The 27,701-nt window shown below is 35.5% G+C and overlaps 1 protein-coding gene across 3 annotated transcripts in view; it reads right to left on the bottom strand.

Moving 5' to 3' along the window:
* Positions 1-27,701, bottom strand: part of MMS22L (MMS22 like, DNA repair protein) — a 126,236-nt gene that overhangs the window by 58,319 nt on the left and 40,216 nt on the right. For all 3 annotated transcript variants that reach the window (XM_027602056.1, XM_027602055.1, XM_027602057.1), the window contains 3 exons: positions 26,994-27,113; positions 24,809-25,035; positions 22,681-23,184 (listed from right to left, as the gene is read on the bottom strand). In XM_027602056.1, coding sequence (XP_027457857.1) covers positions 22,681-23,184; positions 24,809-25,035; positions 26,994-27,113 — 851 coding nt within the window. The remainder of the gene's footprint in view (positions 1-22,680; positions 23,185-24,808; positions 25,036-26,993; positions 27,114-27,701) is intronic.

Below are 27,701 nucleotides of genomic sequence, written 5' to 3'. Positions count from 1 at the left end.
AAAAAAATGTAACATTTGTGGAAATTCTCTTATTTTTTAAAATTTATTTAGTGGTGCCTGGGTGGCTCAGGGTTGTGGATCCAGAGAGCAAGAGCCAGGAGTGGGGGATGAATCTCAAGCAGACTCCCCACTGAGCGCGGAGCCCACATGGGCTCAATCTCAGGATCCTGAGATCATGACTTGAGCCAAAACCTCCTGGTTTGAGCATCAGATGTTCAACTGACTGAGCCACCCAGGTACCCGGGAAACTCTCTATTTTAAACATTCAGGTTAAGAAAAGTTTGTGGCAAACTCCTTCAAAAATATAAGAAAAAATGTTCCACTCACCTTTCCATAGTTGAAATTTCCAGAGCTTTAAGTAAATTGTAGCAGAACAGATGATTATATCAAGTTTGCTTCTGATTAGTGTGCTTTGGCAACATACCACTTCTGGATTGAGAGAGCGCTCATTAAAGGTATCAAGTGCTCCACTGGACAATTACGTTTGCATATGAAATAGGGAATGGAGGTCTCCAATCTAATGCCATGTGTTATACTTAAATATATAATACATATAAGTCATAGAAATTAAGATGCATTTATAGCCTGAAAACATAACTTCATTACAACTATATGTAAGAAGAAAAGTATTAACTACAAAAGATAAATTCTCATACAACTATAACCATCTGTTAAAGGTCACTGCCCTATTTCAAAAGGGTAGTCTCAGAAGCTATAAAGGAAGGGCTCACTTGAGCTCCCTCTCCACCACCTGTTGAGTAGGGGCAACTGAGTGCTTATGCCAGTTTTCCAATCACAGGCAGATTCTCAGTCAGATCTCTGTGTACCAAACACTGCCCTAAGGCTTAATTAATCCTGCACAGAGACAAACAGGACCTTCTTTCTTTGAAGAGACAACAGATATACAGCTGACTTAAGGAGTACCAAAATTAAGAGGTAGGCCTCATATATGGAATATCCTCTGTAAAACTGCATAACAACATTACACAAGGAACAGAACTATACAAGTATATGAAAGTTGTGGAAAGTTACCAACTTCTGCATTTACAGGCTGAAATAGCAAACAGAATAACATGAAACGTTAAGTTTTTTGACATCTTTAGAGTAATAGGGTCAACAGCACCAATGAGAGAAATCCTAGATTATAGGATTAATGAAAATTTTATCAGTCTGGAAGCAGCTAAACAAACATGAAATGCCCATAATTGCTCAGAATTGCTTAAAACATTACTGCCTGACTATACAGCACCAGCCTGGGTCATCAGATGTTCCCCTTCCTTTATTCCTTCTGTCAGTCAGTTCTGACTTCAAAACTTCAAAACTAATGTGCTTTCCCATCATATTGTATTTTATTGGATTATTTTTAGTTTTTAAAATATGTTTCCGTATCACTAGTCTTTTTTTTTTTTTTTTTACCACAGTGGCTTTGTACCTAGTTTCCTTGTCTAAGTTCCCTTTCAATTTATCATGCATATTACTGCCAGAACCATTTATATAATTATCATTCATTCATTCAGCAAAAACTTACTAAGCAACACTGTATGTCAGGCACTTTAGCTGGATATGTAGTGCTGAAGATAAAAATATAAATAAGACAAATTCCCTGCCCTCAAAGCATATTTTAGTGAAGGAGAAGGACAAAGACAGATGATGACATTTCAAGTGATAAATGCTCTGGGTGATACAAGTCAGGGTGCGCAAGGGAAGAAGCCCCTTGCTCAGCCTGGGAAGCTGGAAAACTCTTCACAGGGGAAACTGCCTATTTCATTTACACCTGAAAGGAAATAAGCTTTCCAGGCAGAGAAGGAATCAAGGAATATTTCAGGCAGGGTGATTACGAACGGGACCAGGTAAGATCTTTTGCTTAAGGAGCTTATGATTCAGTAGAGGGAGAAGAGCACATGCTGTGTTTAAAGAGCTGCTCTGGTGTTGTCCCTCTACTTAAAACTAGGCCCTGATTTCCTCCTCAGCCAGGTCTATAATCTTGCCCGAATTTCAAAGCCCTTCATAATTTGGTCATCTTTCTGCTAAAGCATATACCCTCCTCTTTTAACAGACTAGTTTCTTCATCAGTTCCAAAACACATTGAACTCACTCCAATTTACAGTTCTTAGATCACTCTCCATTGTGGCATTTTTTTCTCCCTTCCCTCCGCTGAGTTATATGATTGTCATTTTCATATCCCACCTCTTTCAAGAGGTCTTTGCTAGTCTTCCTCCTGCAGTCTCCTTCCTTATTACAAGTGTAAATTCTACTTCTCCTTCAATTCCCAGTTCAAATGCCACCTGTTTCAAAATATCTTTCCTAATCCTCCCATTCCATCTATTTTCTTCCTTCTTTCTCTTACTGATGATGAATTACCATAATATAGCATTCATCACTTTCACTTTGAATGACACTACAGTTATATATATGTATTGCTTACTAAAAAATAATTTCCTGAAGAAGAGTATGTTTTTGCACACAAGTATTTTGCACTAGTAGAGCTCAATAAAAGTTACTGAATGTTCCATTTACTGAATTACTGAAATGTCCCATTAATTTTTTTTTTTTTTATTGTGTGCAGTATTATGTATCTCCAACTAGAGAAAATCTGGTGCCCCTCTCCTGTCCTACCTACAGTGGGTAAGAGGGCAAGTCCATATAAAGCATCCAAAAATATGTGCCTGGTTATCCATCTACCCTTCACCTACTCAACCTACTTAGTTACAATTTATTTGTAATTCTTCAAATCTTTTTTCCCCCATGAAAGCACTGGAAAATGAGAACTCAAACTGTCCCTGATGTACAAGAAGCCACACCAAATATGCTGTTTAGTAATGAACTATGACTTGCTTTTTATACCTCTTTCTAAAAATATACCATACACAAAGTAGCCACCTCAACATTTACTGACTGAATTATTTGTTTTAGGATATAACTAAAAATCACCAACTACTGGCCAAAGTCAAAATAATTGATATTTGTAGCACTGTAAGGGGTAAGCTTAAGAAAAGTCTTCCCCTCATGTTGGGCGCCTGGGTGGCTCAGTTGGTTAAGTGACTGCCTTAGGCTCAGGTCATGATCCTGCAGTCCCAGGATTGAGTCCCGCATCGGGCTCCCTGCTCAGCAGGGCGTCTGCTTCTCCCTCTGACCCTCTTCCCTCTCGTGCTATCTCTCATTCTCTCTCTCTCAAATAAATAAATAAAATCTTAAAAAAAAAAGTCTTCCCCTCATGTCATTCTGTTTTGTATTTTTTATTTTGTGCATGCTACATAAAATGGGAAGAAGCATAAGTAAAAGACAAAATAAAGCTAATTAAATAAAATTTAGTTTTATCATTCTGGCAATGTAAATCATATTCCCATTTCATTTATCAACTTTAAAAAGAAAAGCTATTTTACCTCAAAATATCAAAGCATTCTAATTCTAAAGACAGAATTAGAAACACTGAGGTAATCTAATCCAATCCTTTATCTTAGAGATAAAAGAACCAAAAAAGAGGGCTACGCTGAGGTCCCAAAGGACTTAGGGTTGACTTTTGCACCAAAAGATCTTTGAATCACTTCACATCCAACCCCAATTTGCTTCTTCATATAAATTTAGTTTATTCTTTAACCAGTGGTCTCTCCTAAAATAAACGTAAATACTGTATTAATGAATACCTGAGGAGATACAGAACATATTTAATATGCAAGATCATAGGCTAACATAAACATGTAGCAATTTTAACCTATTTCCTTAACTTTGGATTTCTGTATTTAACATACATAGAAAAACTGAAAGAAACAACAGAATGAATAAAGGTTTCTCTAACTTCAGGGATTCCAAAAGCATAAAAGACAAAAAAAGATATATATGAAAATTTAACCTGACTTCTTTGCCTCCACCCTCAGTCACCATTCCAATGGGAATAAATCTATATGAACTGAATCATCCCAACATCATATATTGAAGCCCTAACCCCCAGTATAGCTGTATGAGGACTCTAAGGAATTATGGTTAAAACAGGCCATAAGGGTGGGACCCTGATCCAGTAGGATTAATGTCCTTCTAGGACATCAAAGTGCCTCCTTTCCCCCTTCCAGGCACAAAGAAAGGTCATGTGAGCACACAGGGAGAAGGCAGCCCTCTGCAAGGTAGGAACAGAGTTTTCACTAGAAATCAACCATGTTTGGCACTTCAATCTCAAACTTCAGAACCGTGAGAGAATAAATTTCTGTTGTTTAAGTGACCCAATCAGTCTGTAGTATTCTGTTATGGCAGCCTGAACAGACTAAGACATCATCTGCCCAAAGTTTTAAAAAAGTTTATATATTTAAATGAAATGAGCTCTTAGTGCCTACTAGTAGTACTACGCTAAATGGTAAATGCAGAACAGCATTCCAAAAGATAAGACATGACTGTATCAGTCCATAAGGAAATAATGGAAAGATTGAACCATGTTTAATATCTCTACATTAGGCAAAATGCACTTGCCTTCTGGGAAATTAGATATGATTATATCTTATCACAAAACCTCCACTGTAATGTAATTCTGAAAAGGCTGGACCATTAGTTTGACCCAAGATGTGAAATTTCTTGTATTTTGGAGACCACTTACCATTTTACATGAATGGTCTTCAGAATATAAGAAATTCCATACATACATTGGATCAAACTAATAATCCAGGCCTTTTAGAGTTTAGAAAAGAATGCAGAAATATAAAAATTCAGAGTCTATACCATACGCACTCTAAGTGCATACTTATACATACTTACTAGGACAGTCCTAAGACACAGAAAGTATTAATAAAAAAAATGCTGGGGGCGCCTGGGTGGCTCAGATGGTTAAGCGTCTGCCTTCGGCTCAGGTCATGATCCCGGGGTCCTGGGTTCGAGCCCCACGTCAGGATCCCTGCTGAGCGGAGAGCCTGCTTCTCCCTCTCCCTGCCGCTCCCCCTGCTTGTACTCTTTCTCTAATAAAAAAATAAATAAAAAAATCTTAAAAAAAAATGCTGAATTACATCAGGATTCCTCCTAGGAAACCAAACCAAAACTAAAATCTACTGTTAAGTGTGTGTGTGTATACACGTACATATATACATACATAACATTGTTTTAAAGATTAGGGCACTTATATACATAAAACTCTTACTTCTAGACATCCAAATAGAAATGTAAAATGCAAGTTTCAATATATTTGAAACATACATGAGGTTCATAAAGTTGGTATGTTTCATATATAATTTGCTATGGCAAATTAATATTAAAAGGCAAACAAGGTTACTTAGTGAGAGGTCATTAGAACAATTCCCATTCGGGATTGTAGGCTCTTCAAGGAAAAAGTCATTGTATAATGAAATTGCTTTACTCTCCTCCGGAACTAGAAAAATCATTTTTCTTTCCATACTTTTTCCTGGAGGCCTTCCTCCCACAGCTCGTCATCATTCTATTTCAGTCTGGAATGGTGGTTGCCTGGCCCAGGTGTATGACTGTCTTCTGTACCTTCACTATTCTGTGCTGAATTCTCCATTTCCTGAACCCAAAATATTTATTGTTCTTGGTAAATCCTTCATTTCCCTAAAGCACATGTTCTCTGGCAGTATATCTCAAAAGCATAAAACTAAAAGAAAAAAGCAAGAGGCACAACTGTACGTAGCATCTCTGGTACGATGGTTTTTACGTAAACTTTTAAAAAGGTACAATGCAATACTACATGTTGGTTTTGTTTACTATTTTGTCACTTTAAATTATCAAACTACACTGCCCTCAAAAAGTTCACAGGTTTATATTTTAGGGCACACACATTAAAAAAGTGGGGAACATAAGGAACATTAAGTTTCAGAGAATGGGAATAGAAGAAAAATAGGGGTCAGGAGAAAGAAATGTAGAAAAATACATCAATGATATAATGCTGTAATTAACAAATCACTAAAGGCTTCACATACATTTATAAGTGGCTAAGTTATTATTTTTATTATTGATAGCAGAAATAGATCAAAGATGTCAGAAAAAACTTTAAAAGCTTTTGAACTGCTATCTACATAAGCACAAGCTACCAAAGACTTACCTCCCTTCTAACACATCTGCCGCCAATCAGCGATGTGGCAAAGCGTGTAAATGACTTATGCCATATACTTTATTTCGTAAAGGGCAATCTCAGAGAAAATTCTGTAAGCGATGTAGAAGAGTTTTAAGAAGAGGCTCTTCAACATCTGTCTGTTGATCACAGTGTTATTTATTTGTTTGCATATCTGCCTTACTATACCGTGGGGCACTTGAGGGCAATGATCTGATTTTTTGCATCTCTCATGTCCCACAACACCAGCACGAAGTCCGTCCTAGCAGGTCCTTGCTGGGCACTCAGTAAAGGTGGACTGACAGAAAAAGGCAGTCATTTCTTGCACAGGCACAAATTCAATACAGCCAAAATTCTTTAAGTCGTAAGAAAAAAAAAAGGTGTATGTGGGGGAGAAACATGACTAAGAAAGTAATCTGTGCTTTCATTGCAAGTATAAGTTGTATTCTTTTCATAGAATACCACTGAGCTGATTGAGAGTGGAGCTCTAAAAATTTTTTAGAGTGGGAAACTTACTTGTAATTACATTTGTTCGCTTCACTTCTATGAAATCGATGGACAAGCAGTAATAACAAAAGTAATCATTATTAGGTACTCTGTTAGACACGAGATAAATAATATCTCTTATTCTTCAAAACAGCTCTTCAATATCTATTATTATGCACATTTTACAGATTAGAAAAATTGAGGTTCAAAGAAATTACATGACTTGTTGAAGATTAAATTGAAAAAAAAATGGCAAAGGCAGGACTAAAATTCATGCTTGCAACCTTTTGAAAAATATAGTAACTTTTTTACTACAAACAAAAGATATTAATTATTCCATATATGATTCACACATATTAAATAACTTATGGGGAGGTTTGCTCTGCTGGTTTTGATGCTGGATGTGTTAATAACTCACAAAATTGAACTACAGTGAATATCCTGGCTAAATAAACTGAACCACCCAAATTTTCAAACAAGATCTTGGAAAAATTATATAGGGACAAGAGCCAAGCTAATTAAAATCATGTGTAGTTCCTAAATGTTCACTGGGGTTAAACAAAGTAAGGTCTACTATACAACAAGATACTCTGCAGCCTTATACAGGGTGTGTATGTGTGAGTGTGCATAGAGAGATGTCTTCGATACCTCTTTCATCAAAAACTGAAGTTGCAGAAATTTCTAAGGTATAATTCCCACCTTTAATTAAAGGAGGTGGTAAAAGAGGCAGGGTGCATAAAAGGAGAAGCAACAGTTTAAGAGTTGAGAAGAATATCCTCTGAAGGGTTAATAGTGGTTCCCTTTGTGGCAGCAAGGGTTAGGAAGGGAATGACTTTTATTTTCCACAGGACACGATTCTGTATCACTTATATTCTTTACAGGATACATGGATTTTAATAATAAAAAAATAAAAAAGAGGCATTACAAACTATCTCTGTAGGGGCCTCAAATGCTTTGGATTTATAATGAAAACTTTATTTTAGATTTGATATTAATAGTAAAAAAGGGGGAGGACACTTATAGGAAATAGTAGGAAACCTATACTGACAAATGCAAGAAAATTCTTTTTTTAAATCCTGGGAGATGAAAGTTAGCCCTGTCATTTAACCCCAAATTCTAAAAGCTTTCTATCGATATGTTTTCAACATATAGAACTACAGTTTTGTTCTACTGGGGGAAAAAAGTTGATTTTTCTTGTTTCAGGTTTTCTACTAGTTAAAAATTTGTTTCTGTAGGAAGTGTTTAATTACGTATGTGTGTATAAACCTTGAATATAATTAAACCTTGAATATAAAGCTTCCAACTTTTTTTAAAAAGAACTGCATCTAAGGTTTTATATTTTAAACCAAATCATTTAGGAAAATATGTTCCACATATAATCAAACATGTCCATGAAGATCAGAGCCTCATTTATAATGTGAATGGCACCTGTGGAGTTGAGCAATACACAATTTATAGAGTAATACCCAAGAACCCTGCCAAGATACACATAAAGGATATTCATCACAGCTTTGTATATAATGGTAAAAAATTCAAAACAGTATAAATTTTCACCAATAAGAAATGGCTGGGTAAACTACTATATGTCCACACAATGGAATATTATGAAACCACCAAAAAATAATGTTGTGGATGTCACTGATATGGAAAGCAATCGGTGATACATGGAGCATAAAAAAGCAAGTCACTGCACAGTATTTAACCCCATTTTTAGTTTAAAAAATGTATATGAATAGGAAAAATCTGTAAGGATATAACGATATCAACAGTTCTCTCAGCATGGTGAGATAAGTAACTTTTAAAAAAACTTCTCTGCATTTTCTAAGTTTTATATCACAAACATATAATAGCCTAATATTCATTTTTTAAAAAATTACAACTGCAGGAATAAAATGAAGCAAAAGAGATCTTACAGGGTTGTGCCGGGTTTTGTTTTTTTAAATTAATTGACTTATGGGAGAAGCTTGTTCCTTCCTCCTCAACCCCGAAGGGGGAGATTTATGCAGCGTAAGCTACGTAATCAGGGGCGGTCTTCACTTTGTATTTTTATCAGGTATCTTTCAAACTGTGCCAACACTGTAGTTGGTAGTCTGTTGTTAGATTTTAAAGATTAGTTGTTAGTAAAGTGCTGTTATTGATAAAAATACATAACTGAGAGATCAACCAGCCCAACTGTGGTCCTCTGAAAGAACACTGTGCCAGGAAGAGTACACTGGGGTTTCTTGCCCTGGGCAGATTCCCTTGATAAATGGATTAATTCTTGGTTAACTAGAAAATTCTGGAAAAACCAATTTCCCAATAATGGTGTTTTTTTAAAGCAACTTACTATTTATTTAGTATGCTCTAAAATACCCTTTTCTTTGCATTCTACCATTGGCAGCTTTTTACCACCAAAGAGTCCCAAATTCCTGGAAATCGAATTCAGAGGAGCCTCTTTTCTTCCTGGTTTCCAGGAAAACTGCCAGTAGGAGGCAGCAATGATTGCCTGTGGCAACTGCAGAGGCTCTACTCTGCACAGTAGTTAGCTGCTGGCTTCATTCTTCTGTCATTATATAAGCAAGATGACACTGTTTCTCTAATCCAGCCAAAGCTGATAAGTACCATCAACCTGTCACTTCCTACATTTCAAATTCTAACATCACAGCATCAAAGAGTTTTTACATTTCGATTTCTTTTGCTGGCAGCCGCCGGTAGCCTCTCGTTCTCCCACGGTGTTCTAATGCTGCATTTGCACACCGGGGTTACTCCCAGACTGAATAGCAGGTCATCCCCTGCTCACTGAGCTCATCTGTGGCCCATGTGCTAGGCAATTTAGATCCAATCAGCCCTTATTTAGCTCAAGAGTAATGAGCAGCATAGTGACACAGACTTAAGCCTGACCCTCAGGACACTGCTCATCAAGCAGTAAAACTGTGACAAAATCATTCATCTTCCACCCGCTGGCAAGAAATAATACTCGCACTCACTGTATTACTTTTCAAGATTAAAAAAAAAAAAAAGTCCCGAATTTTCATGATGTGAGACATTAATTTGCAGAAAGCTGAATTCCCTTAAACCCCCCTGTTGCTATGAGCTCACCAGGGGGAAATAGGCCTTAGGAGACTGAAATGGAATAAAGAAAATTGCTCCAGCTTTCTTTTCATTTTAAATAAGCCTTAAATCTGACAAGAGCTATCCTAAAGAGAGAAAAATATATATCCTGTAAGGTAAAGAAGAAACAATTGAAATTAAGAGTTCCAAATGCTAGTTTCACTCCTTATATTTGTTCTCAATTTTGTTAAAATATAAATAAATTTTGAAGCAGAGCAATTACTCGCCCTTCTCCACAAGGTAGATGGAGAAAGGTTAGGAACTGTTCTTTATAGTCCAGATGGTGGCAAAAGTAAATTCGTATCATAAAACAAAAATGTACTCTTGACATTTTCTAAGAAACACATCTTAAGGAAAATAACTTTAGAGTAATTACCAGAAGATGGTGAGGATAGCTAAGAATATTTAAAAACTATAATGAATCTACTTTTTCCACAATTTATAGTGCTGTCTCAGGTCTTATTAATCCAAAAAAAATTAAAGGGATAATTAAGAGATCAGTTTCTTTCCTTCCCTGACACATCACATCATTAAAAAACAGGTCTGGTAGCTTTTTGTACTACACTTATTGGATGTAAATGCTTAAATTATTACTTCCTCTGAGTACCTCCCTTTTATAACCTAAAGCCACAATGGCGTTTTTTTAGACTGGGTCCACTTACTGAAATCACAATTTCAGGTATTTTTACCCATTCCACAGTTGGAAAAGAGTTGACTTTTGCAAACCTATCACGAATGGGATTTACCAGTCTTCGATACATTTATTATGGCAGCATGTCTTTGGTTTAAGAACAGAGCACTGTGCGGTACCACAGAAGAGCCCAGTAGCAACGTCTTCCTACAAACTCACTGCCAAATTTCTTTGAAAGCTTCAAAGATCTGGGTGGTCTCATTACCTACAGTGAACTGTGGGGTTCAGACAAGGAACCACAGTGACATAAATAAGACTGGGGAAAGTAGCTTTCGCCTCACCCAACATCTTTTGATTTGTTACCATTTGCTAAAGAGAAATGTTCCAGTGCTTGGTACAGAAAATAATCAGGGCACTTCTATTCCCTAAACAACTGAGCTGATCCACTTTCAAAAGAATGAAATGTTTCCTTCGCAGAGTATATTTCTTTTGTCCTTGTGCTTTTATCCCAATATTCTTCATCACAGTTTCTGTTTCACAGTGTTACTTTCCCACTCCACCTTCCCTCATTTTCTAATTATGAGAGGTGGATTTACTGTTTCATCCCAGAAGAACAGATTTTTAGAACTCTACACTTTGAGAACTATGAATCAGAAAAGTCATAAAGCTCCATTCATCTACTTTTTAAAGTAGAAATAACTTTGGGGAAAAAAAATCTAATATAAAGCTCTATTTACCCCTTACTTTTCTTTAAAATTTTTAAAGATTTTATTTATTTGAGAGAGAAAGCACTAGAGAGAGCTAGCGAGCATGAGTAGGGGGTCAGAGGGAGAGGGAGAGGGAGAAGCAGTCTCCCTGCTGAGCAGGGAGCACGACATGGGGCTTGATCCCAGAACCCCAGGATCATGACCTGAGATAAAGGCAGATATTAACCGACTGAGCCACCCCTCATTTTTCTTTAATTTTATAATTCTTGGTAATTGAAGTTAAATATTAAATCTGACCTAGACTGTAACTGGAGATTACAAGACAGAGCAAATACAAAAAATAGAAGACTAAGAAAGGTGGATAAGACTAAGAAGTCACGGAAACTTGGGGACCTTTTCTTTGCACCCAGCATTCTGAATTTCACACAGATGTGCTTTGCTATGAGTATTTTTTTATGTTGTGCTGGGGTCACTCAATAGGCCCTTTCAGCCAGGAATCTTCCATCCTGGGGAATTGTCTTAAATTATTTTCTTGATTATTTCCTCACTCCATTATTTCAGTTTCCTCTTCCAAATGCCTTGCTTCTGACTGAATCCAAATACAGATAATATCTACTTTTAGATTCAAAGTGTTCCTGTGGGCCTAGACTCAATGGAAAGTTCTCAAAATTTTCAAAAGGCCCACTTATACCACCTGTTTCCCTATTTCAGGGGGAGAACAGTTTGGTGATAACTACTGAATTGGCAAAATAAAATAATAAAAGTGGTCCCAAAATTTTAGCTACCGTAGACACAAATTTTATTTATTTAATTTATTTATTTTTCAATAAGACGAAAACCCTTTCAATTAACTGAGAAGAATGGACTCTTTTGACATCCCCCTGGAGGTCCCTTCTGCCCACTGGTGCTTAGGGAGCAATAAAAATGGAGGTGAAACACAGACTATGCATTACATCCATAGCCTGGCTGCACAATTACCACTGTCTACTTTCAAGTGGATACTGACAAGAATTGTTAGATAAGCAAGTAAAAACAGGGGCCAAGTATAAATCATTATCAAATAATGCTGAATGACTAAAATAGTAAAATATGAAAACAAAAAAGGTGATGGTTTCCATAAACACTTACCCAAGTACCGTTCTCTCTATTCTCCCAGTCTTTCACGTAATAAATACATGAGTACATGCTGCCATACATGTGCATTTAAGTCATTTGCTGATATACCCCAAGTGCCTGTAATAATGTCTGCTACCATAGTGGGCACTCATAAACATTAGTTCGATTTCTTGAATAATTTGTTTAATGAGTATATATCCTCTGTTAAAAATAATTACAGCACAAGGTAGAAAGCACTAAAGGGTATTAGAGATAACATGTTAAGAAGTTCAAAGGGGAGAGAAATTATTCAAGCTTAGGGACACATGGACAAGCATACATTTCAAGAGAAGCTTGCTGGAAAAGATAATACCATTCACACAAAAGGAAAAGGTAAATAAAACAAACATGTACTGGGAGATTATTATGGCCTATGTACTGAATAGGTGTAGCATCAAAGTCAGCGCTGTCCACTATAGTAGCCGCTAACTATGTATAGCCACTGAGGACTTGCTAGTGTGACCTCCTAGTGTGATGGAGGAGCTGAATTTTTCATATTATATTCACTGACTTAAATTGTCACATATAGTTAGTGTGTATGGACAGCAGAGATTTAAGCAAATGTTCACGGAAATCCTGTATTATTTTGCAAAGATGCAGCTGAAGTTTACAAAAGGTTAAGTAACTTCCTAAAATTTCCTAAGTTTGCACAGTTGGTAAGTGGAGGAGGGGTGATGTGAACTCAGGTTTACTGACTCTAAAACCCCTGCTTTTTACACTGTGCTGCAACAACAGTAGCAACTCTCAGACGCTACTAGGGCTTCCTTAAGAAGCAGAAAAGCACAGGGGCACCTGGCTGTCTCAGTTGGTAGAGCATACGACTCTTGATCTTACGGTCATGAATTCAAACCCCACACTGGGTGTAGAAGATCACTTAAATAAATATGTTTTTTTAAAAAGCAGCAGAAAAATACAACTTGTTGTTGTAGAACTGTCTTCTACTGCCTGGACTTCTGGCTTCTCCCATATATGATGTTCATGAATGATGCTCTCTGATTCCATCTGTAGTTCTGATCCACTTACTAATAACTTCTGAAACCACGTTTCCCCTCCCCCAAATCCCTCTAAATAAATAATTTGTTTTTCTTTTCCTGTACTCTGCTACTCCACCTCAATGCATACTGTGACCAGCGCCAACCATTTCTGACTTCTGATCTTGACAATTCCTTTCATTCCCTGGATTTAACCCTTTCCTTATTGTTGTTTATCACCTCACTTCAGCTTATTCAGTCCTGAGATATGGCTCTGCTGTCCTACCATGTTCTGGCCTGAACCCTCAACCGGTTCTGACAGGAAAATATAAACAAAAGTAAGCAAGATTTGGCGATTTCTTCAGAATTAGTAGTTCCATCTGAATGAAGTAAAAGGGAATCACAAGAAAAAGCTGCAAACACAGAAAAGCCAGCCTGTGGAAGACTTTGAAGACCATGATAAGGAATGTGAAGTGTTCTGTGTTCATCAGGATATCAGTGTCACTAACGGTGTTAAAACACAGAATAATGTAAGTAGACTTTTCTCTGAGAAGATAAATGTGGAAGAGAATAGGAGACGAGCACAAGCAACATAAAGACAAAAAATAAATACGACTTAATTAAAATTAAAAAAAATTTATGCTGCAAAGGACATCATCAAGAATGAGAGAAAATATTTGTAAGCCATATATCTGATGAAGGGCTTGTATGTAGAACATATAAAGAATTCTTTACAATTCACTAACAAAAAGACAACCTAATTTAAAAATGGGCAGAGGATCCAAATAGATATTTCTCCAAAGAAGACAAACTAGTCAAAAGGCACATGAAAAATACATAATCAACATCATTAGCCACCAGAAACGCAAATCAAAACCCCAATGAGATCCTACCTCACATCCACTATGATCACTTTGATCAGAAAGACACTTAGCAACAAGTGTTGGTGCAGATGTGGAGAAATTTCAATCCTTAAACCCTATAGGAGGGAATGTAAAATGGTACACTGGAAAACAGTTCAGTATTTCCTCAAATGAGTTACCATATTACCCAGTAATTTTACTCCTAAGTTCATACCCAAGAGAAATAAAAACATGTCCACACAAAAACTTGTATAGGAGTATTCATAGCAACATTGTCAATAAAAACCAAAAAGTGGGAACAACCCAATGTCCATCAACAGATGAATGGATAAATAAATGTAGATACAATGGATTATTTGGCAATAAAAGGGAATAAGGTACTGATACATGTGACAATATGGATATACATTAAAATCATTATTCTAAGTGAAAGAAACTAGTCACAAAGATTATGTGTTGGATGGTTCCATTTATATGAAAGGTCCAGAATAAGCAAATCTCTAGAGACGTACAGATTAATGGTTGCTAGGGATGGGGGTTGGGTAGGGGAAAATGGAGAGTTACTGCTACTGGGTATAGTGCTTCCTTTTGAGGTGACAAATTGTTCTAAAACTGTGGTAATGACTACACAACTCTATGAATATACTAAAACCATTAACTTTTTTATCAGAAGATTTTATTTATTTATTTGACAGAGAGAGACACCGGGAAAGAAGGAACACAAGCAGGGAGAGTGGGAGAGGGAGAAGCAGGCTTCCTGCTGAGCAAAGAGCCTGATGCAGGGCTCGATCCCAGGACCCTGAGATCATGACCCGAGCCGAAGGCAGACGCCCAATGACTGAGCCACCCAGGCCCTAAAACCATTAATTGTATGGTATGCGAATTATATCTTAATAAAGCTGGCCAATACGTGAATTATATGATAAGTAATATATCTCAATAAGTTGTTTAAAAAAAAAGATGGTCTGAAGAGGGAAGGCGCCAGAGGCAGGGAGAGTAGGCAAAATTTAATAATGGTCTAAAAATGTAGGAAATGGTAGTGGGAATAAAGAAGGAATGATATAAAAGAGATCTAAAGAAAACATTAAAAAAATTCAATCAACCGGGTATATAGAGAAAAGAAAGACATACTTATATATTACATTTCTATCTTAAAAAATTACTTTCCTTTTTCTACAGCAGATCCTTAGCATCTCAGATTTACAGGATCACAATTTCCAACAGCTCTAGAATTGTGAGACAATGTTTGTGTTCCCTATTATCTGGACTTTGTTTTTAAAATGATCTGATTCATTCACACATTCAAAAGCATTTACTGAATGGCCACTATGTTCAAGGTACAATATTAGGAATGAGTTAAGAACTATCCAAGATAAGTGTACACACACACACACACACACACACACACACACACAGACACACACACACACACACACACGTTGCCAGGCTTAAAGTATAGCACAAAGAAATGATTATGGGTTCTTTTGAAAATAATAGTAATGACAATAATAGCAACTTCTAACATTTATTGAACACTTAATGATATGCCAGCCACTGTGCCAACAACTTTATATAATTATTGCATTTAATCCTCAAAAAAACCTAGTACAGTATGTGCTATTACTCTCATTCTACTAATAAAGCTGACATTTGGACACATAAGTTTTCCCTTAAAATATTTCAAAATTATTTTATACTTATGTAAGGAGAATTCATGTGTATGTAATAGAACTAGTTGGAAACTAAATGATCCAAATATTAATTCCTATATATGAAAAGTTAGGTAGATAACCTCTGTTTTTAGAAAAATACAAAAAAAGTGCACAAACATTTCCAAGTTAATAAAGTGAGTAGTTTATATAACTGCATGAACTTATAAAATATGTAATATGGAAAGCCTATAGTAAACATATATGTTTTGCAAAATTCAAGCCTAGGAAATAATAAATAAGATCAAAATAATAATTCATAGTATACATGTAAAATCTCAGTTGAAAGAGAAATAAAATATTTAATAACAGAAAGAAATCTTTAACATTTTATATATTCTCAAAATACACTACTTTCCCTTAGAGGTGCTTATGTTTTCTCTGAAGCAACCAAAACTGGTAGATGGATCACTTATATTTTATTATTATTTTTTTAAGATTTTATTTATTTGACAGAGAGAGACACAGCGAGAGAGGGAGCACAAGCAGGGGGAGTGGGAGAAGGAGAAAAGCAGGCTTCCTGCTGAGCAGAGAACCCAGTGTGGGGCTCGATCCCAGGACCCTGGGATCATGACCTCAGCCGAAGGCAGACGCTTAACGACTGAGCCACCCAGGCACCCCCGATGGATCACTTTTAGTGAGCAACATAACTATTTGATTTCTCAAATAAAAACTGGAAATACAGTTTTCCATGAAACATACTCATGTGCTCCCTCTCCCAAATTATTAGAACACTGCCAAAAATTTGCATCAAATCAAATCGCATCAAATCATATATACAAGTTGTAACCTATTCATATTAACAGAACACCCAATCACAAAAGGAGGAAAAGGCGTGCATGCTATCAAAAGCATCCTTTCTATTTTTCCTGAAAAACCATGTAAAGTTTTTGGCCTATAGCAGTCCCTCACGAGAACACTTCCTCTCATACTACCCCCTTCTCTATCTAGAAAACCCTCAATTCTCTCACTGAAGATTTAAAAAAAATTTCGTTTAGTATAAATGATAACTACACTAATAAAAGTTAAAATAACTAGAACTATTCAGCAAGAATATTTGAGGGGAATAATAAACACAGTTCCATGCATGTGCATGCACACACACACACCCCCATCCCAAATGTTAAAACTGACATATAATAAATGGATGAACATCTAGGCTCATTGGAAAAGAAAAGGAATTTAAAAATACGTGTATTTTCAAAATGTATTTTGAAGTCAGGAAAAAGGAGTCTTAATCTTTTAAGGAGTTGTACTTCAGCACATAGAATATCAAAAAGAAGCCAATCATTCCTCCTGAATTATTTCATAGTCTCAATATTTAACATTTTAGGCAAGTTTTCAACTGCCTTTTAGACTCCTTTTGAAACCAGGCTCTTGTTTAATACAAAATAGGATGTCAGTTGATCAATATCCATTTGGCTTAAATTCATAAGTCCACAACCTCCCTTAAGTGGTAGAACAAACAGGTACAAAGCCTGAAAATTTATTGTTTCTTTTTAAACTCCAAATGATATTTGAAGATGCCAAAAGGCATTTTGAAATCACTCACCCTTACTTCAGTAAAAATGAAAAAGGGGGATGGGAGGAGGGAGAATCTCATGAGGCCTTGTATGTCAAGTTTTTGCCCAGAGCTAATTTTCATAGCTGTGTTATAAAACCCTGAAAATGGAGGTTTATAATGGAAATGCTGACAGACCCTTAACTATAGCAGCATGAATGGATATAATTAAAGAAAAGCTTTTGGCTACACCTAACTCCACAAATGAAAGCTGCCATTTTTATATTAACCTCCAATAACAGCAAGTGAGAACTAGAAATGTGATTCCAGAAAGGTAATGTGAAATGCTAAAGATGACTGCTAAAACTGTTTGACATTCAAAGTTTTAAACATGGAGGCATTTAGTTAACATAACCAAGTCAGTATTTTCATAATGCTACTTAATCAGCAATAAAGAATGCTCTGGTGAGCCATCAGCTCTAGTTAGCAGAAAGTGGCATATGAAGTTATTATTTCTTAACAGCCTAGGGGGAGCTGCTTCTCCCTTTAATCAGTGATCTTAGTTCCTTCCTACCTATAATTTCTCTGTCATACAGTTATAAAACTATTATCCAGTTCAACAGACACACTCACACATTTATGCAAGGACTGGTACCTTATTCCCACCTGAATTTGAACACAGAAGAGATTGCTAAGGTAAAGTATTTCATTCTTTTTCTTGTCAGGGATGCAGCCAGGAATAAATATCATCAATCTATGTAACCCATCTTCCTTATCTAAACCAAAATTCAAAGAATTTAGCTTTGTTCTTAAAAGGGGGAGGGGGGAGGAAGCCTATTCTTTAGTCTTTATCAACTACCCAAAATGTTTTTGGACTTTTTAATAACAATAAAAGTAATACTAGTATTATAGCATACCTAAGAGGATCCTATGAAAAGATCCTCAAAGAAGTTCCAGATTTGGGGTTAAGAAATTAGGAGCACATCTCTATGATCAAATATCGAAAGGACTTTTTTTCGTGTTTCCCCTCTCTGCTTTCCTTCCTTCTTTCTTTTTAAGGTAACAATCCTGAATGATCTCTGGGGTTCTCCCCCAAAAGATCCCAAACTAACAGCCCATATGTCTTGAGAGTATCTGCCTTGGAAGCCCCAAGACTGATGAAATAAAACAAAACCATCCAAGTCTCAGTCCCTCTTATTATATATTGTAATCAGTCTCATTGAAAAACTGTGTGAAAATTACTATGCAAGCTTCAGAAATTTAAGAGATGGTAGTGCCTACATGAGGACAGCATTAATGAAGACCCCCCACACTACTGCACCATTCTGATTCACACACTGACCTCATACTTCTGTTAAAAATGCTCTATAAGGGACGCCTGGGTGGCTCAGTCGGTTAAACGTCTGCCTTCATCTCAGGTCATGATCCTAGGGTCCTGGGATTGAGTCCCAAATCAGTCTCCTTGCTTAGCAGGAAGCCTGCTGCTCCCCCTGCTTGTGCTTTCTCTAATAAATAAATAAAATCTTAAAAAAAAAAGCTCTATAATTATGGCAACAGAAATGATACATGATTAGACATTCACTTATAGCAACTGTTTTTAAACATAGTTGAGCAGTATAAAACAAAACTAAAACCATTTGTGCAAGGAATTAAATGTTATCAACATAAACATTTGTGTCCTTTCTCCCCCCACAGCTTAGTCCTACATATCAATAACACACTCCTTGCCCCTGCTCCAGATGACAGCAAACTACAAACCCATATGAAATCTAGTTAAAAGAAATTTCCAATATAAATGTCAACTTGCTTTTACCTTATATAATCGATAATCTTAATATGCCCTCTTGATTCCTACCTCTGTACTTCTGATTAGTGATGCCCATGATTAACAGAGATGTGTTACGATTTACAAGATAGTTGCAAGCAGAATTTTTCCAACATTTTGAAATAGCTTTGGCTTTAATGCTGAAGGACTTTTACTAAATTGAATTTAAAGAACAAAAGTTTATTTTTATTACAAGAAGTGAAATTTAGATGATTGAAATAATGCTAATAAATCAAAGATAAATTACTGTAAATAAAACATGACTTGTCTCCACACCTCTTTGTGATTCATTTTTTCCAACTCATGACTTATTAAAAAAAAATGCTAACTTGTAAAATAAAAAAGTAATCAGAAAGCAACTACCCTTTGTTTTTAGTAGCAAAAATAAAGAGTAAAAGCACACAGAAGTATATGAATAGGGGTAACACTTTCTGGTTAACAAACAGTTTGCAGATGTCATTCATTTAATTGCCTGTTGATTTATAAAAAATATAGTGGTATGGTTAGTTTCTGTTTAGTTATTTGTAAACTATTTCAAAAATAGCGTAAGGTAGCTCTGGTTGGTTAGAACCTGAGTGGTGATACTGAAACTTATATTAGTAAGTCATAAAAAGTCTCCATGTTTCCAGTTCTTCATCTCTAAACAGGTATGACAAGGTAGGCAAAAAAGTAAATGAGACAGTATTAGTAAACTCTAAGTCTTTTAAGAATACAAGAGTTATTCTTGTGTTTCTAGTTATCATTTTTGAAGAATGACCAAAACAGTTTTAGGTAGGACCTTAAGGATAAAAAGAAGTTAGTAAATGAATAGGGAAAAAAAAAAATTCTTACTCTATTACTTTTATTTCCATTTTTAAAGCCTCTCCAACTTTCAAAATAAGTCCTATTCTCCTATTACCATGTTTCCATGGACATTTTTAACAAATTTCTGCATTTAATTTCTTACCTGAGAATGTATATTTTCTAAATATACTCCATACACTAATCTAAACATGAGAAAGGAGGTTTTCTCATATACTATTAGGGAGAGTAAAAACTGGCACAAAAATTTTTTTTGGTAGGAAATCTGGTAATATCTATCCATATTCAAATGCACATACACCAACTCATTTTTAGAAATTAAAGATACACTTCTAAAGCACACAGAGAAGGCACATATGAAGATGTTAAGTAAAACTGTGTTTACAATAACAAAATGGTAAATAATATAAATTCCCATTATTAGGGTATTGGTTAAATAAGGTTTGGTACAAGCATATAATGAAATGCTAAGTAGCCATTAAAAGGAATTAGATAGGTTCCCATATACTAACATGGAAAGCTGCCTAGGAAATATTAAGTGAAAAAAAGAAATTACAGAACAAAAATCATCCATTTTGTTGTTTTCAGCCTATATATGAGAAAAAAATCTGGAAGATTCTATGAGAAATCATTGTACTTCTGTGGACTAAAACTAAAGCAATGTTTTTCTTTTTAAAGATTTATTTATTTTTGAGAGAGAGAGGGAAAGAGAGAGAAAGTGTTCACACACAGGTGCACACGCGTTGGGGTAGGGGCAGAGAGAGGGAGAGAGACTCTCAGACCCCCTGCTGTGCACCCATCTGGACTGGGGCTTGGTCCCAGGACCCATGAGATAATGACCCGAGCCAAAACTGTGAGCCAGATGCTTAACTGACTGAGCCACCCTGGTGCCCCTAAAGCAATGTTTTCAACCTCAGCACCAAAGAGATTGGACCAGATAATTCTTTGTGTGTAGGCTGTCCTGTACATTGTAAGATGTTTAGCAGTAGATGCCAGTAGCACTCCCTGACCAAGCTGTTAGAATCAAAAACTTCTCCATACACTGCCAAATGTCCCCTGGGAGAGAAACTCATCCCTAGTTGAGAACCACTGAACTAGAGAATAAAGGAGTAAAGGTGGGGAAAGGAACTTCTACTTACCACCTTATACCTTATTTGTAAATTTTAACCATGAAAATATATAGCACTTGCAATTAAATAAAACAAAACCCTAGGTAAGAAGCAATAAAATCATTAAGGTGTTTGAAAGGAAATGTGCATTTTCAATGGAATAGGCAGAAAAATATATGGATTCTGCCACTTTGTTTCCATGACTAACTCTTCCCACGATGCCCACAATCCCAGCTTCATCATTTTCTACCCCTTTGCCCATAAATCTTGGGGGCTGTAGCTCCTTATTACCAGCATTGTTTAGACTAGGTCCCTCCTTCCTTCTTGTTTTGTATATTCAGATAAATATAAATAAACAAACAAAAAATGGTTCCAGAATATGGAAATTTCTAATTTTGCCCAAGAAACATGGAGGAATACTATTATCATTTATTTAAAAATGAAATGAATTTAGCACTTGGGAAAATATAATATCCGCTAATAAACTCTACTAGACCAAAAACAAATGTGGTTCACAGAGAAGATCCAGAATCTGGAGAAGTTTCTTCTAATGATGTTGGTTATTCATTTACTTATCTATCTATCTATCCATTTACCCCAAAATTTGAGATCTTTAAAATTCTTGCTTTTATATAGCTCACACTGGGGGATAAAGGGATGATTATCTGATCAAGAACTTTGGCTAAACCTTTATTTTTTATTTTATTTTGTTATATTTATTTTTTTGGCTAAATCTTTAGAACTTAAACTGATGGGGAGCAGGCAAATATTAAAAACGACACAATATCTAATGAGGAGCGAAAACCTACAGATTAATCAGTATGAATGCACAGCCCAACATAAAGCAAATTAAGTAAATTAGTAATAATTAAAATTAGTAATGGATAAATTCCCCAAATTTGAAAAATTTGTCAAGCTTACTACCTTTGATAACCAGATACTACTTTTTTGTAAAGTATTAAGGAAGAGGGAAGCAGTCTCTTCATTAACTTTAGACATGGTTTCAAAAAAATCCTATTTCCACACATAACTTTTACACAACTTTACAGTGATAGTGACTAACTACACTGAGTGGTAGTATCTAACTTCTTAAGAACATGTACTTCAAAGATAAAACTTACGTGAAAGGGGCCTTAAAAGCCATGAATATCATAACCACTATTGTTATCCCTTATTACTTGGGTCTGAGTATATCTGCACATCAGCATAATTAAATGGATCTAAAAACATTAGGTTTTATATGGGTGATTGGTGTTATAAATAGAACAATCTTATTTTCCTCTCAGAATAAACTGTTTCAGCTGGAAGTATTTCAGGCAGTTGAGGCTACAACTATGCAGCAAAATAATTTAAAGAAACTTACTTTTTTAAAAATGGTACAGTGTGGTCAAAATCTCCTTAAGCGCACAAAATGCGTATGTTTCAGTAAAAGCCACCTCAGATTTGAGCTCCTGGTCTTGCTTTAGAATATCTGAAACATTCCTCTGGATAATCATACCATTTTAGGAGAGGTAGGAAGGGAAGGCGGGGTGAAGAGGCATTGTGCTGGGACTGCACTGGAGGTGCTCTGCATTTAGTTTTATTTGTTTGCACATAAGCTTTCTTTTTAAAGAACTACTGTTGGAAAGAATAGTTTGAAAAGTACTGATTTATGCCATTGTAGCAGTAAAACCAACTCCTCTCTCTTCATTTGGATTTCATGAGTATGTCAAAAGGAAAACTTTAATATAGAATCAACATAGGTCATGACATAAAACAAATCAATGAATTAGTATATTATTGGAAAACATACCTGATTCTGGCCAGAACAGCTTGTAGAAAGCTCAGTACTGTCCTAAGTTCAGATTCTTGACAAGCTCGCAGAAGCATACTAAATCCATCATTAAGCAGTTTTTCATGTGAAGGATACAAGCAATGGCTAGTCTCAAACACTTCTTGAACACCATCAATATAGATGGAAAGAAGTGTCCAGAGAGTCTGTCTTTGTCCCATTTCATCATTCTTAGATACCAAGAATTCCTTTGCTTTCTCTCGGAAAGCACCTGAACATTTCTCAGCCAGAACACCAATGTCCAGATTTTTCTGGGTATACATCAAGAGGAAGGCCACTTGACCCTTCCAAATGATAGAAGATGTTACCAAGGAAGGCTTGAGGAAATTTAGGAGGTCTAAGACATGACTTGCTACATCTTCCACCTCTGCGACATCTGCTAACAGTAGAAAAAGGTTGAAGAAGTTCTGAAGACCAACTTCTGTGAGTTCTTCCATTCTTTTTTGATGGAATTTAGAATATATTCTGCAAAACATAAAAAAAATACTTGTATAAAATTTTCATTTACAAATATCAATCTTTTAGAATAACATTTCACTCAATACTCATGACAATTTCATTACTTTAAGTTTAGCTAATTTTTCTTATGATGCTACCATGTCACTTTTTCTACTTTGAAAACAGACTCACAGAATGCCCATACCTTCAAATTTCTCAGTGATGTAGCAACCACCTATGATTAAATAAAAGGACTGAGTGGTCTTCCCCAAAGGACAGAAATGTTCTTCTCATACAGTACGTGGCTTATCCTATTATTTTAGAACTCTTAATCACCTTTCTTTTTTAATTTTTATTGACAAATAAAGAATATATACTCCCTTCAGTACAATTTGATGTGCTTTAAAGAAATCTTAACAGGGCAATTTTATACAATTTTCCTTAAACTCTTTCTACCCCTCACAAAGACCGGCTCTTGCAATAATTATACCTAAGACAATTCAAAATGCTGGAAAAAATTATTTTTACCTATTCATAAAGAAAAATGGTTAGTGTTTACATGTCCAAGACTAACCATTTAAAAATCTCTTGGGTTAATATAACTTAATAGTTGACGTACTTTTCTCTCACCAATTAAGGGATCAGAATTGGAATAAATAGAACTGTTACTGAATATATTCCAGTGATTTGTTTTAGATAAAGTTCTGAGTCTCAGGTCTTCCACAAAATGATTTAAGATTCAAAAACAAACTGGCAGATGGGACCAAAGAAAAAACTGTTTGAGCTGCATAATTTTGGAGGTTTAGCAAAGAAGCTACCATTAAAAAAAAGTATACTCTAAAAACAGTCCTACTGTTATCACTATAACCTTGCAAGCAGTATATGGGAATCAAATAGGAACTTCATTTAGTGATTCTTGAGAAGTCCCTACCTAGAATATGAAGGTATTCTTACTCTGATGCAAGAGCTCCCATCACATAAGCAAGTGGTACAAAGATGGCTAGAAAAAGGGCTAATGAAGTAGAAAAAGGGAAGACAAAACGCATACCCACATAACAAGCAAAACTCTGAAAAAAAAAAAAAAGTGAACAGATGAATATGACCAGAAGTTTATTTTACTACGCCAGAAATGAAAACTGGGCATACTCCCCAAATGAGAACAATCAAGTTATTTTGTCCTATTATCCTCTGTTTAGTTTTCATTCAAGGGAGCAGGGCCTATGGGACTGCTAGACTCAAAGAACACCAAGTTTTATAGGTTGACTCCATTACCTGCCAATGTATGATTTGCAGATGTTTTCTATTTCTATAACTTTGAATACACTTTATGCATTGAATTTATATAACAACATTACAATTAATTTTGGCAAGAAAAACATTCTCTAATAGCCCTGACTTTAATAATGGAATTTCAATCTTCAGGACAGATGAGATAAACTAAAATCCTCTACAAGTTATAGATATTAAATTTGTTCCTGTTACAAATTGGCAGGATCAAAAGGCTACATGTTTTGTTGTCCTGTATACACTAAGGAATACATTTTAAATGTATAAACCACAAAGACTTCCAAGCACAACTAAAAAAAATACAAACAGTAAGTACTGCTTCTCTACAGTGAACATTCATGACAAAGAAAGATATGGCACATACCTTCCTTTGATTTGTTTCCAAGGATGAGGGCCATTGTTCTTCATTGCTTTCTTAACAACTTTTGCCAAAATGCAAAGGAAAATGGTGTAACTACTGCTGGATTTATAAAGGTCATTATCTTGTTTATCACAACAGCAGGCCTTCACCATTTCTAGCATTGACAAGGGTGACTTAATGATATATGTAAGGCCTTTCAAAGGAAGCCAAGAGATGCTGAAAGGACTATTCTAAAAGCAAATAAATAAATAAATAAATAAGTAAACAAACAAATAAATAAAAAGTATTAAGTCTGAGTAAATAAGAATTTTTTAATCTCTTCTATTCTTTAAGTTTCCCAGCGTTTATGTCATACCGTTTATTTTTATATTAGGTCATTTGTTGTGTAGAACTTTCTCCAATCTGGATTTAGCTGCTTCTATCTCCCTAGTGTCATGTAATGTACTCTTTTATCCCCTCTCTTTTCTGTAAATTGGTAGCTGTATCTAGAGGACTGATCAGATTCATGCAAGTGGAGGTTTTTGGGAAGAATCTTCCATTGATGGTACTGGGCACTTCCTATTGTAATTTAGGAAAGAGAGACGTAAGTTGTGTCATTCCTTTTGTAATGTTAAGACCGGGTGTGTTGTCAACCTGACCTATTCATCTGAGCCATCCCCACCAGACTTTCATTCAACAGTTTTAGCAGCCACTGATGATCACTGCCCAGATACCTTACTTCATCACGCGTACAAACAGTAATTTTCTAATTCTATCATTACTTCTCAATTAGCTCCTTAGAAATTTGGTTACTCTAAAATATAGTTTATATTTTCCCTTATTTACAGTTTTCAGAATGATGAGGTTTTTTTTTTTCCAGAATGAGGGTTTTTTTTTTTTTCAGAGTAGTAACTTTTCTAAAGGCATCATACACTCAAGGATTTAAATGTATTTGATGAGTTTTAATCCACAGCAGTCATTATTCTTTCTTATGCTCAAATCTACCCAGCATGAGGGCAACAGGAGCTCCTTCAAGTTGGCTCCTGTGTCCTTTTGACAGGACTCCATCTTACTTTGATAATCCCTGCTTTCAAATATGACAAGACACTAGAGACTCTTATTATATATGTTACCTCAGACCTAGAATGGGTCATTTCTCTAATCAGCCTGAAATTATGCTTCAAAGAAAAGTATTTTTCTCATTTTTCATAAGCTCCATTACGTATAAACCCAAACTAGTAATTTACTTGTAAACTCCCATTTCCATTTTCTATCTTGACTGAGGGGTTCACTATTTACCCAGAAACCCGAACATTCCAAATTTTCTCTTCTCACACATAAAAGGTAATTAATGCTATAAATCTACCTTTAAAATTTTTATTTTCCTAATTTATCCTCTCCTTTCTAAACCCTATTTTACTCACTCACCACATTATTAGCATGTATTTTTACACTGGACTACTAACTGGCACCCAATTCATTTATACCATTTTCAGAAGAAAACCTTCTCACACACATATCTAATATGTCATGTCCTTGGTATCCTATGTCTCCAGAATAAATCACAACTCCACATGCCCATAATCTTGCCACTGACTACCTTGTCTACCTACTTTCCCTATCTGCTGTCTCTCTCTACAGTTATCTCAAACCTATCATTCAGAACTATTTATTTAACACAGTAGGAAAAGATCATGTTTTTATGTGTTCATACATTTGTTCATAATATTCCTTTTGCCTGAATGCTCTTTTCTTCTGTACTTGTAAACTCCATGCATTCCTCAGTTAAAAAATTACAACGTCCTAAAGTCTTCCACAAGTCTATACACTGGTCAGATACTCTGTCCTTTGGCATTCCACAGTACTGTAACTTTTTCCCCCACAATGTATGTGTATCTGCCCACTAGCCTATAAGCAACTCAAATGCCAAGAGTATGGCTCATTCGGGATAGTATTAACTGTTCAATGTGTTGCAAGCAATCAGTAATTGTTAGAAAATATGAATAAATGAGGATTAAAAAAAATATCTTTCGGGTACAATTTTGGCTACTTTGCCTACTCTCACTCTTAAGAGAAAAGGAACGCAAATGCTCATTCCCTTATGTCAATGCTCTATAGATAGCTATTCTTAATTAAACCATAGAAACATTCCTCACATATGTACAAATTCTTCAAATTCCTGGAACAAATTCATATTCTATTTACTTACCAGGTTCTTACTATAATATTCCCAAAGAATGGTGACGATTGCAATGTTTGGCTCCCAGAAATCACAAAGTGTCAAACAACAGTGAAGATGCATTCGTAATTGTTCTTCAAGTATACCATCCTAAAAAATAAACTGAAATTGTGGGAAAGTAAATGGGCTCTGGAAACATGAATATTATTACTTGATACTGCACTTTTTTATAACCTGCTTCTAAAAGAATATGAATATATATCACCAAATCATACCCACTCTCATCTTCAGACCAGAAGTTCTAAATCAGCGTAAGGTATACTTCTAAAAATTTGCTTTAGAGACTACTCACATACTCAGATAATAGGAATTACATAACTCAACATGATTTTTAACACAATTATTTAAAGGTTACAATAGTTGTGGGGTGCCTGGCTGGCCTAGTCAGAAAAGCATGCAACTCTTGATCTCGGAGTCATAAGTTTGAGCCCTGTGTCAGGTGTAGAGATTACTTAAAAAAAAAAACAAAAAAAAAAAACAAAAAAAACTTAAAAAAATTACATAATTGTTTCATAACTGAATGGTGTAAGAAACCCAGAGAATGTAAAAGAAACCCAAACTAGAATGAAGTAGCAAAAATGAACTAATAATTAAAATGTACACAAATCCAGAGGACTTGGTCATCCTTAAGTACGAGGTCAAATTCTTTGTAGGGATAGGAGAGACTCAGATTAGCAG

The sequence above is a fragment of the Zalophus californianus genome, chromosome 7 (assembly GCF_009762305.2).
Source record: "Zalophus californianus isolate mZalCal1 chromosome 7, mZalCal1.pri.v2, whole genome shotgun sequence".
In the NCBI taxonomy this organism is placed as follows: domain Eukaryota; kingdom Metazoa; phylum Chordata; class Mammalia; order Carnivora; family Otariidae; genus Zalophus; species Zalophus californianus.
This window is presented reverse-complemented; position numbering and strand designations above follow the sequence as displayed.